Source organism: Haliotis asinina, chromosome 10 (genome assembly GCF_037392515.1).
Source record: "Haliotis asinina isolate JCU_RB_2024 chromosome 10, JCU_Hal_asi_v2, whole genome shotgun sequence".
Lineage (NCBI taxonomy): Eukaryota > Metazoa > Mollusca > Gastropoda > Lepetellida > Haliotidae > Haliotis > Haliotis asinina.
Window position 1 is genome coordinate 39803593 of NC_090289.1, and position 18510 is coordinate 39822102.

The 18510-nt window shown below is 37.2% G+C and overlaps 1 protein-coding gene across 3 annotated transcripts in view; it reads right to left on the minus strand.

The window, feature by feature from the left end:
* LOC137297739 (N-acetylneuraminate 9-O-acetyltransferase-like) overlaps positions 1 to 18510 on the minus strand; it is a 43175-nt gene that overhangs the window by 6435 nt on the left and 18230 nt on the right. Inside the window, exons 11-16 of one of the 3 annotated variants that reach the window (XM_067829681.1) lie at positions 15680 to 15797; positions 13805 to 13913; positions 12902 to 12991; positions 11594 to 11713; positions 10463 to 10510; positions 5611 to 5676 (exon numbers count right to left, since the gene is read on the minus strand). In XM_067829681.1, the coding sequence (XP_067685782.1) occupies positions 5611 to 5676; positions 10463 to 10510; positions 11594 to 11713; positions 12902 to 12991; positions 13805 to 13913; positions 15680 to 15797 (551 nt within the window). The remainder of the gene's footprint in view (positions 1 to 5610; positions 5677 to 10462; positions 10511 to 11593; positions 11714 to 12901; positions 12992 to 13804; positions 13914 to 15679; positions 15798 to 18510) is intronic. The other 2 variants (XM_067829682.1, XM_067829683.1) reach the window with 2 other exon arrangements.

An 18510-nucleotide genomic window follows, 5' to 3' on the forward strand; every position in this document is an offset into this window, starting at 1 on the left:
TCTTAGCAGTAAGAGAGCTTCGAAAATCAAGGCCCTGGTCTTCAGCTAGACAAGTGAATACATTCACCCCTACAGTCTGTTTGCAATTCATCGACCCACTTTTGAGCCAAACTTACTCGAAACCTAATACACACAAAATACTCAATGAAAGATTGAACATTATCAAAACATCAGATCAAACTCTGTAAAGTGTTTGCAGAATGTATGTCCTGAAAATTAAAAAGCTGTTTATCATTAAAATATTGACACAGTTCACTATTTGTTATAAGGGAGGAGTGCAGAGAAATGGAAAGCCAGGTGTTGGGTTATTGAAGATCAATTCTGGTCCGCATCTTGGCAGGCAGAATTTTTGAAAAATCGTATGTTAATGTTGAAAGTTGATGTGTCAAACTAATGTTAAAGCTTGTTATTCAAAAGTATCTCAAGGTAGCAAGTAGGGATAAAAGAAAAGATGCTTAGCAGATGGGTAAATCATGGTTATTCAAAATGTTATGCATGTTTTATCTGTGACAGGCAATACCATTAACTTCACCTGAAATTTCAGAAAATAAAGGAAACTTTACAAAATCAGTTTCTTTGATGAAAAAGTTACAGTTCATAAAAGACAATCGATCAATCAGTCAGTGATAAAAAAAAGTTCAGCCTACTGATGGAGTTATTTAAATGAAGATAGGTGTGAGTGAGTGAGTGAGTGTTGTTTTATGCCCTGTCAGCAATATTACAGCTATATGGTGGTCTGTAAATAATCAAGTCTGGGCCAGACAATCCTGTGATCAACAGCATGACCACTGATCTGTGCAACTGGGAACTGATAACATGTGTTGACCAAGTCAGCGAGCTTGACCAGCTGATCCTGTTAGTTGCCTCTTGCGACAAGCATGGCTTACTGAAGGCCAAGTGACTTGGTCAAGAATAAGGAAAGTAAATGTAGTTCATATAAAAATATGAAAATGAAACGATATGTGGCAGCACATGTTATATCTGGGATTACATTTCTCTGTAAAGTACGGATTCTTTGGGGTTGAGTCCCATCTCAGAGAATTGAACCATATGAAATGTCATTGTCATTTTGCCTTATTCTACATGCATACAACTTGCACATACCCTGTATACGATCAGAGCTCCAGATAATTTTCAAGCAACTGGGTACTTATTTCCATGTCTGTTTATGAATGAGTAATTGCATTTTTTGAGGAGTAACTTGCATTTTGCATTTTCCCACTCGTTTAAAGAATTGAGTACTTTTCCACGGTTTCTTATCCTTATTGGGTAATTAAAACTAAATATATAAATATAAATACATCTCAATAGACTGAAAGGTTTTAGTGATTGTCATATTGCCAAACATTTGACGGCCATTTCTAAATACTCAACATGAAAGTCATGTGACTTTTAGAGTAAACCCCGGACAGTGGCTACAGCTATATAATAGCATATGTATATATAGGCATCGCCTACAATTAACTAATGCTGCTGTCGAGTTTGCTTGCCATGACAAATCATACACAAGCCAATTTAGTTAACTGATTAAAGTATGCCAGGTATTATAGACCTACTGGGTTTTGAGTGATTCTTATGCATTTTTTGTACTCCCAGATTTGTAATTAATTGAGTAAATGTGTTTTTTATCGAGTAAAATACGCAAATACACGCCTTATCTGGAGCTCTGTATGATGTTCCACACAGTCAGTCTACATCACCTGACTTGTTCACAAAGATAATATCCTACTGATATATAATGAACTTCACAATTTATTACCTTCTCCGTGATTTGACACTGCTTGGCCCCCAACATGAATATTTACAGGACAAATGCAACACACAATCAATAGCAATGCCCCAAGTCCAAAATATCCTTGAAGCCTCAACATGGAATAATGGCCATAGTAAAGTTCCATCAACAATCATTTACCTATGTCTTCTGTTAGGTCAAAATGCAGTTTGCTGCACACAAGACTATTCCAGCTATATAATGGTAGTCTGTAAATAATTGTGACTTGGCCTGACAAACCATGAAGTATGACAATAACTGGAATTGCAAAGAAAAAATCTATTTTCTGCTGAGAACTTGACATTGTGTCATAAAATGAGGATTAGATGATTTACATGATTCACAATTTAAAATAAATCTGGAGAAAACTGTCATTCATGCCATATAAGCAATGCTGTGGCCTAAAACAAAAGTAGGGAATATTCCATTTTGCGAGCATGCTACAAGCCAATGCCAATGCATGTGAGGAACAGTAAGATACATCAATACAGATGAAACATATACAAAAGAATGGAATAAATCATCACATTTTCCCTTATTTCTCTTCACCAAGACAGGAAGCACATGGGAAACATGTGGTCTCACCTTAGGCAAGTGAGTTTGTTCAAATTTGCCTCTGTTCACCCAGCAGAAAATGGGTACCCGGTGAGTCTTGTGACTATAACCTTCTAGTGCTTAAGAGGGCAGCTTGGGTTATCCGGGGTAATGATAATCAGATTCTGATTAGAGCGTCCAGTGAGCAACTGGTCAGATGGATACTAGGCGCTATATAAGTGAATTATTATTATCATTATCATCTGTTTCCTCCTTGGCTTCTGCATTTAATCAATCTTGTGAATCCTGAATCCAATATGCCCTACTTTTTGGGAATGGTATAGGGTCAATTAGTGCTCATTCCTATTCATATGACCCATGGAAATTTGTGTTAGAATTTATCTTCAGTAACCCATGCTTGATATAAGAGGCGACTGACGGGATCGAGTCATCAGTCTCACGGACTTGGTAGATATATGTCATTGTATCCCAGCTGCATACATTGATGCTCATACTGTTAATCCTAGTGAGTTCAGTTTCACACTGCACTCAGCAATATTCCAGCTATATGATTGGCAGTCTGTAAATAATTGACTCTGGACCAGACAATACATTGATCAACAAAATGAGCATCGATCTAAGCAACTTGGAAACTAATGACATCTGTCAACCAAGTCTGTGAGCCTGATCACCCGATCCCGTTAGTCGCCTCTTATGACAAGCACAGTAGACTTTTATGGCAAGCATTGGTTGCAGAAGGCCTATTCTATCCCAGACCTTCATATTGATCCTAGGATTGTCCAAAGTCAGTTATTTACAGATGCAGCCATATAGTCGGCACTAAACAACAAACAAAGAAAGAAACATATGTTCATTTATCTTGATAAGTTTAATCTAAAGAAAGAGACGGCCAGAGTTGCAATGAAGAACTGACTTGAAGTATATAAGACAATGGGATAACTTGATGTGGAATCGTGAGTCTTAAGTAGTTCTATACATTTACCTGTCACTCCCACAAGCAGGGTGTTGACCAACCAAGAAATAGATTAATGCGAATACGGACAACGTCATTGATTCGTTGATCATGTTGATGATATATTAATGGCTTCAACACTGCAGCTTTTGACAACTGTCTTGGATGCACCGAAATACACACACGCAAATACTTGTGTGTTATATTTCACTCAATCCTAGAATCTCCATGGGTGAAGTAAATGTATTTGTTCACATTAAAACAGCTGCAAGTGAGGGTAAAAGACAAGACTTTAGTTACTGTAGGTAGTTAGCACAGCCTGCATGAATCTATTTCAATAGGAATCCATAGTCTGTTACATCACAGGGTAAAACATGACAGAAGCCAAGACACATGAAGCAACAAACACAAAGCCACACAAAACGAAGACTAACACATGATAGCGTTGAAAGTCTAACTCTAAACACAGCAAAAAAGGTTGGGAAATATACCATACATACTGTATGTTATGATTTGGGCTTTTTCTTGACCAGTTATTAAATATCAAAGTCAGTGAGATGGTGAACATTCTCCTGTTACAATAACTGTCCTGCTGATTCATTATACCACCTTACATGAAGAATAAATACAATGTATTAACAGAATGGCTATGATCCAGTATGACACAGACGCAGATCTGACTGAAGTCTCCAATTTATGGTCACTTTTACCTGTCTGTTTTTCATTGTTTCCAAGTATTATCAACATAAGAAACTATTCTGAAAAATAACTTGTCCAACTCAGTTGTGAAAACTGGTTTCCCTCTTAAACTTATTCAGCAGGGCACTTTTCAGGCCCAAGACACATATCATGTACAGGTAAAACAGTTGATGAATGCTATTTTAAAACTATCACAAGAGTGGTATTAATAAAGAGATAACCAAAGAGAATCAAATTCTGTTCCGAGGACTTGTATATTATTCTCATTTTAAGGAGAACTTTTTTAAGCATACACAACCATGGCAAGAGATGTTGTCTTATGTTTCATAATCACTCATTTGAAAAATAAGGAAAGATCCATTAAAAAAGATGTGTTTTGTTTGAAAAATGGCTACCGTGGCTCAACAAATTTGCTTTAAAACTTTAACTAACACCTATCGCAAATATAGTTAACATCATGCCCTTAGATTTGATCTTCAGTAACCCATGGTTGTAAGAGGCGACCAACAGGTTTGGGTGGTCAGGCTCGCTGACTTGTGATTGACACATGAGCCAACTGTGAAGATTGTGCTCACTTTGTTGATCATTGGACTGACTGGTCCAGAGTTGATCATTTACAGAATGCTGCCATACAGCTGGAATATTGCTGAGTGCAATGTTAAACAACAAGCAAAGAAAAATACAAAATATTAGACTACACACGACTGCCTCCCCTCTCTGTCAGATAGCTCCACATTGTTTAGACAGGCTAATTCAGAGCTCATGTTAATGGGTGTGAACAAAATATCTGACATACTATTCAAGGTCTTTTGATCCTCCCTCCATGAAAATTAAAACTTAGTAATGGCCTTGAACTTGACATGACCTGATTTTCCATTCATGTTTTAAGGACTGAATCGCATTCCACTGGATATAATTAACTGGCTACAACACCAAAAATTATAAACTCAAACTTTGAATAGATTTCCACTTTTTCTTCTAAAACACTTAAAAGTATATAGTTTAAGTAATTCTCTTGCGAACAGATTACTTTTGAGAATATATGGTCTTTTCAAAACAATCTCACAACAAGGATTTTTGGAAAGTTGTGGACTATTCTATTCTGGAATCAAAGGTTATCCCTACATATATCCATTTATTGCCTACAAAAGTTTCATATGGAATAATCTCAAACAATGCCTTATTCTTGACTGCCGTACAAGCATGATCACAAAACAATAATTACTGCTTAATAATAAAGCATTTTCGCTCCATATTATACCATTGAGAAGCAATGTTTTTGATGCTTTGCCAAAGAACTATACCTGAAAACAACATGAGCATAACGCACACCACCACATATTTAGAATCATATATCATCTGACAGAAGTGTGTGATAACCGTTATTATTCATGTTTGAACATTATATTGCTTAAAACCTATTGCAGCAACCATTGGTCAATACTCTAAACAAGAATTAAGGTTCCCAAAATATTTTAAAATAATAAAATCTAAAATTTAAAACAAAACATAATGATACTACACTACGTATTAATATCTATAAACTATGAAAACTCAAAGGAAGCATGACATAGAAGTTGCTACCAGAGATGAAACTGCGAAAAGGAGGGACGTGCAGAGAAAGAAAACTTACTTCCAGAACCCGACGCAAGCTGTTCTTTCTTGTATGCCAATAGAAGGGTAAGTGGCGACAACCATTCTGAAAAACAAGTCACTAAGTCCTAAACAAAAATTGCTGGTATCAATTACTGTTTAACGTTAAGTATAACTTACAGTTTTAGAATATATTATAGGAATGATATTTTACTTGTTATATTTGCTATCCTAACAAAAGACACTCTTCCAGAATGACATCTAATTATAAGATTTATTAGCTCGGTTTTATATCCAATACTGCATATCATTTTTGCTTGATTTTCAAAAGGACAAAATGGAAATATATTTTCCATTAATATGAACACTGCATATGTGAAATTACTAGCACTTCCCCTAATAGTTACATTAAAAGGTAATGTTATTTACTTCACTAGTTAATAATGAACAAACAATAACATCCACAAACTAAATTTTCAAATCATTCATAGTACACCAAGTAACAAAAGACATACTATGTGTTCAAATTATTTATTTCAGTGCTTGAAATGCTTTGCAATAAGAAATAAATATAAGGCATGTCTAATTTTATCACTTACACCCATCACACTGCACTTGAACATATCCATAAAGGTTTAGAGGCGTTCAGGAACATATCTTCATGATGAACTGAGAAAATGTTCCATTGTCACCCATCATGGTCAGTTCAATGAATTCTTTAAGCATCTATTACCTCTTTCTTTCATTCAATCTTGGGAATGAATGATGTCAATAACTGTTTCTTTGTTCACGTTTGAATGATTTTAAACTGAAGTGATAATACTTCTGTGAAATGTTTCCACAAGCATGAACTAAATATTGGAAAAGTGTTAATAGCAGCAATGTCATATTAGGGCAAAAGCGGGGCATGAATATGATGAAGGCAGTTTATGGACAAGCAAACATCAGAAATAATAGTGTCAACAGAAAGTTGAAAACAGAATTAATAACTCCCACAGACAGATGGGTGTCCTGTAGCCATTGCAGTTATCAGAACAATACTCCACTTTTCAGTTCCGAGCTGAACAATATGTGCACAGAAAAGTTAAAAAGGAAAATAACGGAACAAACTCAAAACAGCAAACAAACACTATGGAGAGATGGAGTCATTCAAACTGAAATAGGTGATAAAACTTCAGAAGGTCCAACCCTGAATGCAAAACTTTAAGAAACCTTCAGGAGATTATTGTTATTATTATTGGTGCTGAAAACTGAGAGAATAACTGATAAAGTACAGTGCAGATTGTTTCACAACCTTACAACAGAATGAAAGTCACAGTACACTAAGATCCCTTATAGTAGAGCACTGATGGAACATTAAGTTCAAGTCAGCCACAGTGCATTTATACAGATCTTTAGGTCTAGTATAAGGAATTACTAAGGAATTAGAATAATCAATGTTTGCTTCAGTGAAATCACTTTACCAAGGCCTGAAAACAGCAACTAATTTTTTTTAATTTGCTCCTCCTTTTTTTAGTAAAGTTATTAATGCCCATTTCATTTCAGAATATCAAATTCATTTTGTGAATCATAATGTGCATTCTGAAGATTCATAATGACTGCAATATTCCAGCATTGTCACCATGGTCACATCCAAAATGGACTTGACACCTTGTAACCATATGCTCAATTGACCTTGGGTCTTCAGTGTTACAGGTGAATGGTTTAACCACCCCCATCCACCTCTCCATCCCTGACAGGTTCATATGTTACTATTTTCATTTGTCCATGCTTTAATTCATGTGTACCTGTGATTCCATCGAATTAGACAATACACATTGTCAAGGTGTTGTTGTTACAATGTGACTTCTAATTGGCACAATATGGCACAATATGACATATGAGTGTACCTTTAGACACCAGAAACTGGTACAAACAATGCAGTTACTTTTTTAAAAACTATCCTCTATAATGGAAAGGATTTCAAATATGGGAAGGTGTAGTGTGGGAATTTTGAGACTATTCATGGAACGAACTGCATCTTGCAACATGTCTACTTCCATTATTATGTCTGTAAGTGAGCCCATCACAAGAAGTATCATACTAATCCCACGCAAATATTTAGTTTAGTTGAAGACCCCAAAAGCAATGACCTTCAAATACATTAGTTGTAATGAAGAGAAATTACTTCAGAGGATAATGTGGTTATTGTATTTGCAGTAGTCAGTGCCACTGGATGCAAAACATATTGACAGAGGATGCGCTTTAAGCATATGCATATATTACACCATGTGAACATATGGGCGTCAGGAAAGAGAAAGAGTCCACGAAAGAGATAATAATTTGTTATGGGGGAAAACAAATTAGCCTAAATTATTGTGTTAGTGGTTGATGTGAGCATCTAAAACCCTCTGTGTGCCAAGACAAGGCATCGACCAAGCCAGTAAGGGCAACTATCGAGATCCTCATTTGCTTCTTACAAGCTGAATAAGAATTTGAGGACCTAGTTTGAACTTGACTTGGGAGTTATATAGAGAATCAATATAAAGTATGTTTCATGCAACTTCCAAATACACATACTGAAAGTAATAATACACTGACAAATAGTTCTCAAGACATATATATGAACACAATTATGATGATGTCCGATGTCTCTTGTCAAGCTGCATGTTTGACACGACCACACCTACATTTTGTACATAAATGGCATGAAGAGGTAATTCCTTGCTGACAAAACAGATAATGTTCAAACCTATTTCTGCAAAAGAAAAACAAAGACTGACTATAACAGACCAAAGCCAAGCATTAAACAATCTAAACTGAAAGACAACCATCACGTCTATGACCTTGTTAGTAAGGTCACAAAGAAACCATAGCATCCACTACTTTCTTTGGAAGACTACAAGAGAACCATCACCTTCATGACCTTTCTAACAAGGGTAGTAAAGGACCACAAACTACAGGAAAGACTACATGAAAACGAGCAAGTCAGGGCCACAAGAGTCCAAGCAAGGTTAAAAGGGGACCATAACAGCCCTTTTGTGGACAACAAGAGGATCACAAAGTTCACAACCTTGTTAGGACTACAAGAACACCAGTGTGTTCACATCACTATCGTCATGACAACAAACCCAGAAAGACAATGACCTAGTTAGCATGGTTACAAAGTCGTCTTGGGAATTGGTTGAAATCTCATAATTGATGACAGGGTCATTACAACCGATCCATCATCAAAAAACATTGGTTCAAGTCATTTTTCAGATTTTGCAATTCTGGTTGTTATTGCAGATAGTATAACATGATGCAACTTGCTAGTGAGATGACTAATATATCATGTACATTAACTTCCTGGAGTCTACAAGAAATGTTCTATTATGACTTTTCAGTTACTGAAGAGAACATTATAACAATTAAACATTTTTCAGACCCTGAGAACTTTCCGATAAGTCCGATCGTCAAGTGTTTCAAAGACTACATCAGTATTTCCAAAATCATTCGTGTTTGATTATGAGATAATGAGATTGATTGCCTGGTCGTTTGTAATTGCCACCAAGCTTTGATTATTTCAGTTTTTCTGAACACCAGTATTACAAAGGAACAGCCCAACAACAGAAGAGCAAAATCAGATACATTCATGATATCCTGTGCTTGGCTGGCCACCATACCATGTTCTAATCCTTGGGTGGTATCAGAGGGCTGTCCTTTTTCAAACAAGAAAACACAGGACAATCTCTCCTTCAAGATGGTTCTCTTCAAGTACCTCTGGGAGTGAGTGGAGATGGGTTGGGATGATATCCTTCATCATTTAGCATAAGAAAATTGTGGATATGATTTCAGTTGTCAGTTTCAGAAACAACAGAGGTCATTAACAGTCTCCATATACACCTTATTCCATTCACTTAAAGAACAAAGTTGTTACATCAGTGTCACACAACATCATAAAGAGCTTGACAGTACCGAGAAACGTTAGGATCAAATATCACAGTGTCTGAGTTAGCGAGACTGAAACACTCTCATCAAACACCACAGCCAAAGATCAATGGCAAAGCATGCAACCAACAGCCAGCTGGTCTCCAAATGGCTTTTCCTCTAAAACTGATACACTATAATAAACCTTCTATGGGAACATCCAGTCCACAAATTATTTCCTACAGGGTCTCATGGTGTAAGGTGGGTGTTTAGTTATCTATCACAGGTATGAGTGCAAGTGCTTGCTGCTTATGAATAAACAGGAGGAGTTACATAAGACAGGGTATAATAAAAGATCGGGGAAAGAAAACAAGAAATAAAATGAAATGATTGAGACTTGTTTCCACCTCTCTTGAGTCAAACTGATGATGAGCTTTTGCAAGTGAAATATAGCATTAATTCTTGAGAGAGTGAATATAATTCAAGGGAATCACCTTTATTACCCAAGGAAAAAATCAGGAAATGGCTTAAAACACAAACATGTCAAATAGTAGTAACAAAGTTTCATAGCATCATGCCATTGTATAACAGGATTACTTTCTTGGGTAATAAAGGCATGCAATATAATACATGTATCCATCACACAGGTGAGCTACTGGAAGGGAGCAAGGAATTTTTAGTGACAATATCATGATCAGCGCTTGTCTTCTCACCATGCCCCAGTAGGGTTAAACCCATGCTTTAGAATGAAGGAGTAATAATATTGATGACACCTTCTCAAGTTTTCAAGTTCAAAATGAACTGATTAGCTTAACCACTGGACTAGAACTAGTGGCTTGTTACTCAACGATTATACCAGATTTCAATCTGAGTTCTACAATATTTGGCCAATCAGTAGTGACAACGAAACAGCCACGAGACAGAACACAATAGTAAAATGTAAACTTGCTCATCGTTCAGTAACTTGTCAGTGTGTTAATACTTAACAAGCCAAGCATAACTACCTTTGTCAAAGCTTTCCTCACAAGGGAATGTACGTCCGTACCTTGACTCTGAAACGTTAGGCATGGCTTCACACTAACTGACTGAAATACATGTCTGCTGTACCATGTCTTCATAAGAAACCATTCTCAGTCCTAAGAATGACATCAACTTGCGACTTGCTAATATAATAACAGAATCTAAGCAGAAAAGAATACTTTTTGCTTGACAAACATTACAGCAGGAACTAGGCTGCAAAAACACTATGACAACTAAAGAAAGCAATTGATGATATAAGCAATGACAAACAGCAAACAACACATGTGCAGAACAACATTTAAACAACACAAACTATCAGTAAGCCTCTCTACAAATGTTATGTCGTGGTTGTGACAGGACAGATTTTTGGTTTATATTCCTTGCTCCATAGACAGTTTGGGGAAAAATTTAAGTGTATTAAAGGGGAAAAAACACTTCATGTCATGTCTTTTCATATTTTATGTTTTCCGATATTCGTAGCTAGTGTTACAGTATAGATTCATGAACTATTCTTACCAATTACCTTAGTGTCTAATCTATTATGTGTGTATCCTTTGTGAAGTAAAAGCTTAAGTTTTCTGCTGATGCAAGTAAAGAAAATGTTGCATTGTTTTCCCAATTTCCCCCCACATTTCATTTTGAACAAGTTGGCAAAAAATTCATTCTTGATATATACGCTTCTGACACATGGCAAAACAATATTTATATGAAGATGATATCAAAATAAATACCAATGCCAAACAGTGCCCTTATTCCAGAATATCTGAAATGACTTATTGAATTCAGATACATCACATGTGAATGACCTGAACACTCATGAAAACACTATCGAAAAGCACCCAGCATAAAACATTTCTTGCTTTGCACAAACATTATTAACTCATACATTTTGGGACTTATTTACAGTGTCAAATCAGGAGATATATTACAAACAGGTACTTAATTTTTTCGTACATCCAAATGATTTTTGCTGAAACAAATCCTACAAGAAATGATGAGATAAAATGACTGGTAAGCAGTTTATGAAAATAATCTCTGAAGCTGTAGTCTCATTTGATGTGTTCAAACATTGTTAAGATGGCAACTGATGCAAAAAGAGTCTATGAGGGGCCTACCTTGCAATATCTCACTAGCCCATATTCCCCCTTGTGCCAGAAGTAGGTGAAATGCCCGAAGCCAGTGAGGAAGAGGTAGGATGACACCAACACTCGTATGTGCATGTACACTGGCAGCACCTGCAAGGAAATCACGAGAGGGAGTAAGGTTTAATGATGCTTTTAGCAATATTCCAGTGATATGGTGAGGGAGGCAAGACACTGGCTTCGAACAATGTACCCAATGCAGGATTTGAACCTAGGTCTTCAGGGTGACATGTGAACGCTTTAACCACTAGGCTACCCAACCACCCAACCACCTTAAGTTCATTTAATAAGAAAGCCATATTGTAAAACTATGAGTATGTAACAGTCACATGGCTATAGTCAAAGCCCTGGATGGGTAAACATGTTCATCATGACTCCAGAGTGAGTGAGTTTAGTTTCACGCCGCAGTCAGCAATATTCCAGCTATAGGCAGCAGTCTGTAAATAATCAAGTCTAGACCAGACAATCCATAGACCAATAACACAAGCATCGATCTGCACAATATGGAACCAATGACAAGTGTCAACCAAGTCAGAGAGCCTCACCATCCCATCCCATTAGTCGCCTCTTACGACAAGCATAGTCGCCTTTTATGGCAAGCATGGGTTGCTAAAGGCCTATTTTACCCTGAGACCCTAACGGGTACATGACACCAGAGAGTTTCAAGGACAACAACATAACAATACATGTAACACATGTTTTCTCACTTGAGGGAAGTGAGTTTCTCAAAATATGCCTGTTCACCCAGCAGTGAATGGGTACCCAGAGGGATGACTGTTAACATTCTTGCCCCACAGGAAGCCTGCTTCTGATCAAATGACTGGGTAATAATGCTAGTGCTTTGGGCATATGTCCTGTGTATGAAAGCAAAGCAATACTTGTACACAAATCATTAACGTCCGATTGGAAGCAGTGAGAGTGAGTTTAATTTGACGCAGCATTCAGCAATATTCCAGCTAGGTGGTTGAAGTCCACATAGCTTGCAGTCTGTAAATAATCAAGTCTGGGCCAGACAATCCAGTGATCAACAGCATGAGCACTGACCAATGATGACGCACATCAACCTAGTCTGTGAGCAAGGGTTACTCAAGATCAATTCTAACCAGATCTTCGTAGGTCTTGACTGGAAGCAAAGGTAGATTGAAGAACACAACCCAGCCATTGCAGCACAAAGCATGATTATTCTACCCTATAAATAATAGTGGACAGGTATAGTGATAAAATTACAAAAGATATTCAAACATAAAATAAGCACCTTCTCCACTTGAACATCTTTCTCACCTTGCTTGCTCCTGTAAGATGGTATATAAGAAACGCCAGCTGCATCCAGCCCTTCCACTCATCAGTCTGGTCTCGGTGAAGGACAGCTGTCTGATGGCAAAACAAACAGAACTAATACCCTTCCTGCTGGTACCAGGGACTGGTAAAAAGGCAGGGGCCATGGGCCATTTTGAACATTAGAATAAAAAATGGCCCATTAAAATTGTGAAGTCTGCTATTGATACAAAGGCAGTGGCTTTCTGAATTCAGAAAATGGCTAATAATCCTGAAACTGGCCCATTGTCAAAGTTCTCTATACCAATTGCTGCTCTACAGTGTATTCCTTGTTAGCAGGGCATAAATGCATCTATACAAAGCCAAAAATATTCTTTTGTAAGCAACACTTAAAGTTCTTAGATGGGGATCTTCGGAACTATATGATTTATGTACATACTGCACAAAACTGACCCAAGACACAACAAAATCTTAAGAATTCCAAGGACCTAGAAAAATGTTTTTAGTTCAAGATATCCTCTGCTCATTTCACTAACATCTTTTTTTCTACCTCATGACTTCAAATGTACCGACTGAGGACTGATCAGAGCCTCCTTGCATCAAGCACTAAGGTAACCATAGTGCAATGTTAAAGAGTGGTTGTTAAGGTTAACCCTGTTAAAGGTTGCTACATGAAATGAGGCCTTCTAAAGTTAGATTTTAAGGGAGCAAGTTAGCCATCATTAGACTGCAGGAAATAAGCAATCAGTGAGTTTGGTTTTAACTTTTATGCAGCTTTTAGCAATATTACAGCAGTATCATGGTGGGGGACACCAGGAGTGGGCTTCACAAAGAACTGACTCAGTTTGAACACAATCAACCTGATGACTGGTCACATAAATAGTCAACTAAATGCTTGCTCCTTGTTACCTTGTCCGTCTTCTCAGTAAAGAAGAAGCCGAGAATCATGACATAGGCGAACGGGAGGAAGAAGTTCACATGAGTGTAGTACTTGTTTTCTTTCATGAAGAAATTGGTCCTGGAAGTGAAATCATATGACTGATATTAACGTAAATATTTTCATGATTATTATCTTCACGTAAAAATGACGCGTCCTACTTCTAACTATGATAACACTATATATTTCGTAACAACAGACCACCTCTTGGTGTTGCATGCTACCATGCCAACAAGCATGTACCCATACAATGATACACAATGATGAACAATTAAACAGGTCACACTTGGCCACAGCTGTATTTTCATAAACTGCCATTTCTTCCACCAGAGAGGAACAGAAGGCCCTTCATGAAGAGTATGTTATACATACATCTTACATGATAATATACAGTAAACCATGTTTATAACCAACATTTGTGACAAACTGGTTTGGGAGTCTTGTGCAATCAGTATACAGTCAGGCCGCGTTAGTCCGGACCCCGACGATGCGAATACCGCGATATCCGAACAATAGCTAGCTGAAACCAATCTTGTTTACTATGTAAACTCATTACCTGTTGATTCAGTAATCCGGTGCTTCACTCTCTGTATCCGGACGTTAATCAGCGGTAACAGATTAGCTAATTACACATAGTTTTGCTTCATTAATCCAGCGGTACATCAAAAAGGTTCGGATAATCCCTTCACACCATGAGCCCCATTCAGTGGTAATTGTTAAGTGACACTTCCGAGTTGAACATGTTGTTAGTTTGTGATTTTGATCAATTAGTAGGTCTCACATTTGGTTAGTTGGAGTAATACCTGTCATGCTTACTTCCTGTGTAAAACATTGATCGTGTCAAAATGAGATCAGATGACGTTTGTCAGTCATAATGGCAAGTCCTGCCCCTAGGGGTAAAAGATGTGAAATTACTGCCGCACAAAAAAAGAGAAATTTGTAGATACAAAGAGAAAACCCTAAAGCCAGTTTTGATCTTATGTGTAAACATTTTGGTCAAGAATTCGGACATTCTATCGGCAAGAGCACAATTTTGGACATCGGATATGTTTTGTGATTGGCTATGATCATTTGACAGACAGATTCAATCACGTGGTTGACACGTGATCTTTCTTTGTGACAATGCTGCCACTGCCAGTCACAAGTGTGCCAGTGTCAAACTGAAAGTTAATTTCTTGCCCCCAAACACCAAATCACACATTCAGCCAATGGATGCTGGCATCATGAGAACTTTCAAGGCCCACTACAAGTGTCGACCGGCCACAGAAGCTTAATCTCCAAGAAGCACTGAGAAAACTGCCTGATCCGAAGTAAAAAGCTCCATCATTCAGAACTGACACTATCTTGTAGATTTCATTCACAAGTGAGTTTTGTTATGTGTATATATGTATAATCTATCCAGACATGATTGTAAGCATTTGTTATTATATGAATATTCAAGTTATTTTGTCTACAAACGGTAATAAAATCTTTTGAAACTTGTATACGTTCATATGTTTTTGTATTGCCATGTCAAAGGGAAGTAACTCTACTGTAGTTGTGTTCATAAAAGTTCGTTTCAGTAGTCCGTACGTTTCACTATCCGAACATTTTTTATGAAAAACAGAAGTGTCCGGATTAACGTGGCCTGACTGTACATGCATACAATAAACTTTAGTCATTATAAAGAAACATCGTATGTCCCTTTGTTTTTTGTTATTATGACAGTTTAGAAGAGAACAGTTATTGTAGGGCACTGCTCATATTTTTTCAGCCTTCTGTCATGCTAGAGGTTTGTTCTGTCAATCTGTGTAACAAGGTGAAAATGGGGGAAAAAGGCTTCAATCTAAGGGACCTGGCTACATTACCTGTCACAGAGGTAGAAGTATGCCATGATGACGCCCAGCTTGGCCAGTGATACCATGACATCGTAGCATCCTTCATGAGATTCTTGCAGACCATTCTGTCCATTACGCTGTCCATTTTCTATAACAGAGGGTCATTATGTAATACATCTGAAGCGATGCAGCTTTTTGCTTGCAACATTGCACTCACCAATATTCTGGGCTCAACAGATAGGTCACTGTGAAATACATCAAAACTGCTCATCGTCACAATTTTTTACATCTTGTTTACATGTCACCCTCAGCAATACTTCAGTTATACATGTTTGATAAAACACTTAAAAGGCTTCAAAGTATGCTGATTACAAGCTGAAAAATAACTGAGGCAAGTCAGGGGTATATATCCATAATCGTAAGCTTCTGGCACAGCACAGGGACTTTACTCTGTGCAGCAAAAAAGGAATCCACTGGCTCATTAAAGATAAATCTTTACTACAAGCCTTTGTGTAAAGAAACAAATGAGTTCAAGAGATACACATTGTTACACTATAAAACTTCTTCTCAATAAGGTTGCACACATGGTAAAATAACAACAATTTATACAGGCTTGTTTGGAAAAGTTCAAATGTATTTTGTCACCTTGAATGCAGAACTACAGTATTTATGAAATATCAAGAAAAAAACCCAATTTCCTGCTAACTTCAAGGCATAACCTTCATCACAGTTATAAAACACACTGAATCTGACTATTCATCTTTGTGGATGTTGCAAGAATGTTTAAGCAAAACAAGAAATTTTCTTCTGTAAAATGAATGAGTTAAAATATGTCTGAACACAAAATGTCACAGCCACCAGAGGACCCAGGATGACCCACAAGTCACAGCAACTGTGAGTAGATGGTTCAAATGATTATACGATGGTCTAAAACCACATTTTCATGACTTGAGAAAAGTGGGGAACGCCATCAAAAAATACTACTGAAATCATGAGTGCCAAGATATTCCACAGATTTACTGAAGCCACATTTCTAATATATCAATAACTGATAGGAATATTTCTGAATCCGCAAATTCACAGTGACTCTGCCACATGACCACATGTGGAGTCACCATGAGTGAAGAAAACACTTACTCTATGATTGGCCTAAAACCACAGATTCAATCTCTCTGAAACTACGGAGAACGCCATCAATAATAATATGAAGAACCATCATACCCAAAGCATGAGTACTGTAAAGTGTAGTCCCATAAAGATTAACTTATTTGTCTGTTCCCGCAAATTCACAGTGACTTTGCCACATGACCACATGTGGAGTCACCATGAGTGAAGAAAACACTTACTCTATGATTGGCCTAAAACCACAGATTCAATCTCTCTGAAACTACGGAGAACACCATCAATAATAATATGAAGAACCATCATACCCAAAGCATGAGTACTGTAAAGTGTAGTCCTATAAAGATTAACTTATTTGTCTGTTCCCGCAAATTCACAGTGACTTTGCCACATGACCACATGTGGAGTCACCATGAGTGAAGAAAACACTTACTCTATGATTGGCCTAAAACCACAGATTCAATCTCTCTGAAACTACGGAGAACGCCATCAATAATAATATGAAGAACCATCATACCCAAAGCATGAGTACTATAAAGTGTAGTCCTATAAAGATTAACTTATTTGTCTGTTCCCGCAAATTCACAGTGACTCTGCCACATGACCGCATGTGGGGTCACCATGAGTGAAGAAAACACTTTCTCTATGATTGGCCTAAAACCACAGATTCAATCTCTCTGAAACTACGGAGAACGCCATCAATAATAATATGAAGAACCATCATACCCAAAGCATGAGTACTGTAAAGTGTAGTCCTATAAAGGTTAACTTATTTGTCTGTTCCCGCAAATTCACAGTGACTTTGCCACATGACCACATGTGGAGTCACCATGAGTGAAGAAAACACTTACTCTATGATTGGCCTAAAACCACAGATTCAATCTCTCTGAAACTACGGAGAACGCCATCAATAATAATATGAAGAACCATCATACCCAAAGCATGAGTACTGTAAAGTGTAGTCCTATAAAGATTAACTTATTTGTCTGTTCCCGCAAATTCACAGTGACTCTGCCAAATGACCACACGTGGAGTCACCATGAGTGAAGAAAACACTCAATGATTGGCCTAAAACCACAGATTCAATCTCTCTGAAACTATGGAGAACACCATCAGTCATGATCCTTCTACAAACAACCCAAACCCAACCCTGCTAAAAAAAAAAACCCATGCACACTGAATATTCATAAACTACACTTTTAATTATTATGACAATATTGGACCCAGTCACCCTATTCTGAAGCAAAACATAAATAATGAATTCCCCAAATGAAATAAATAATATTTTATTGCAAGGAATATACAAATATCAAACAACTTAGGCACAGTGGATCCGCGTCTCCTAATCTCAGATGTTATTTTTTGCTGAAAATACAGAGAAGGTTAACAATAACTAAACACTGCAAGTTCTGTATTTCAGAATTATTGAAAACTATATAACCCACCAAATTGAACAGTGTTTAGCATTTATTTTGCTTTAGGTCAGACCAGTTTTATTTCTTGAAATTGCTTTTCCACACATGAGGAATCAAACCTGGGACGAGATTTTCGAAGCTCTCTTAGCCTTAAGATACTCGTAAGTGCAATACATTAACATGAACTTATGACTATCTTAGCAATAAGAGGGCATTGAAACTCTATGCCCTGGGCTTTAGAGCATGCTTTAACCACTAGTTTCCTCCATCACCCCAATTTAAAGATGAGAAAAATAAATGAAGTAACATAAATACAAAATATCA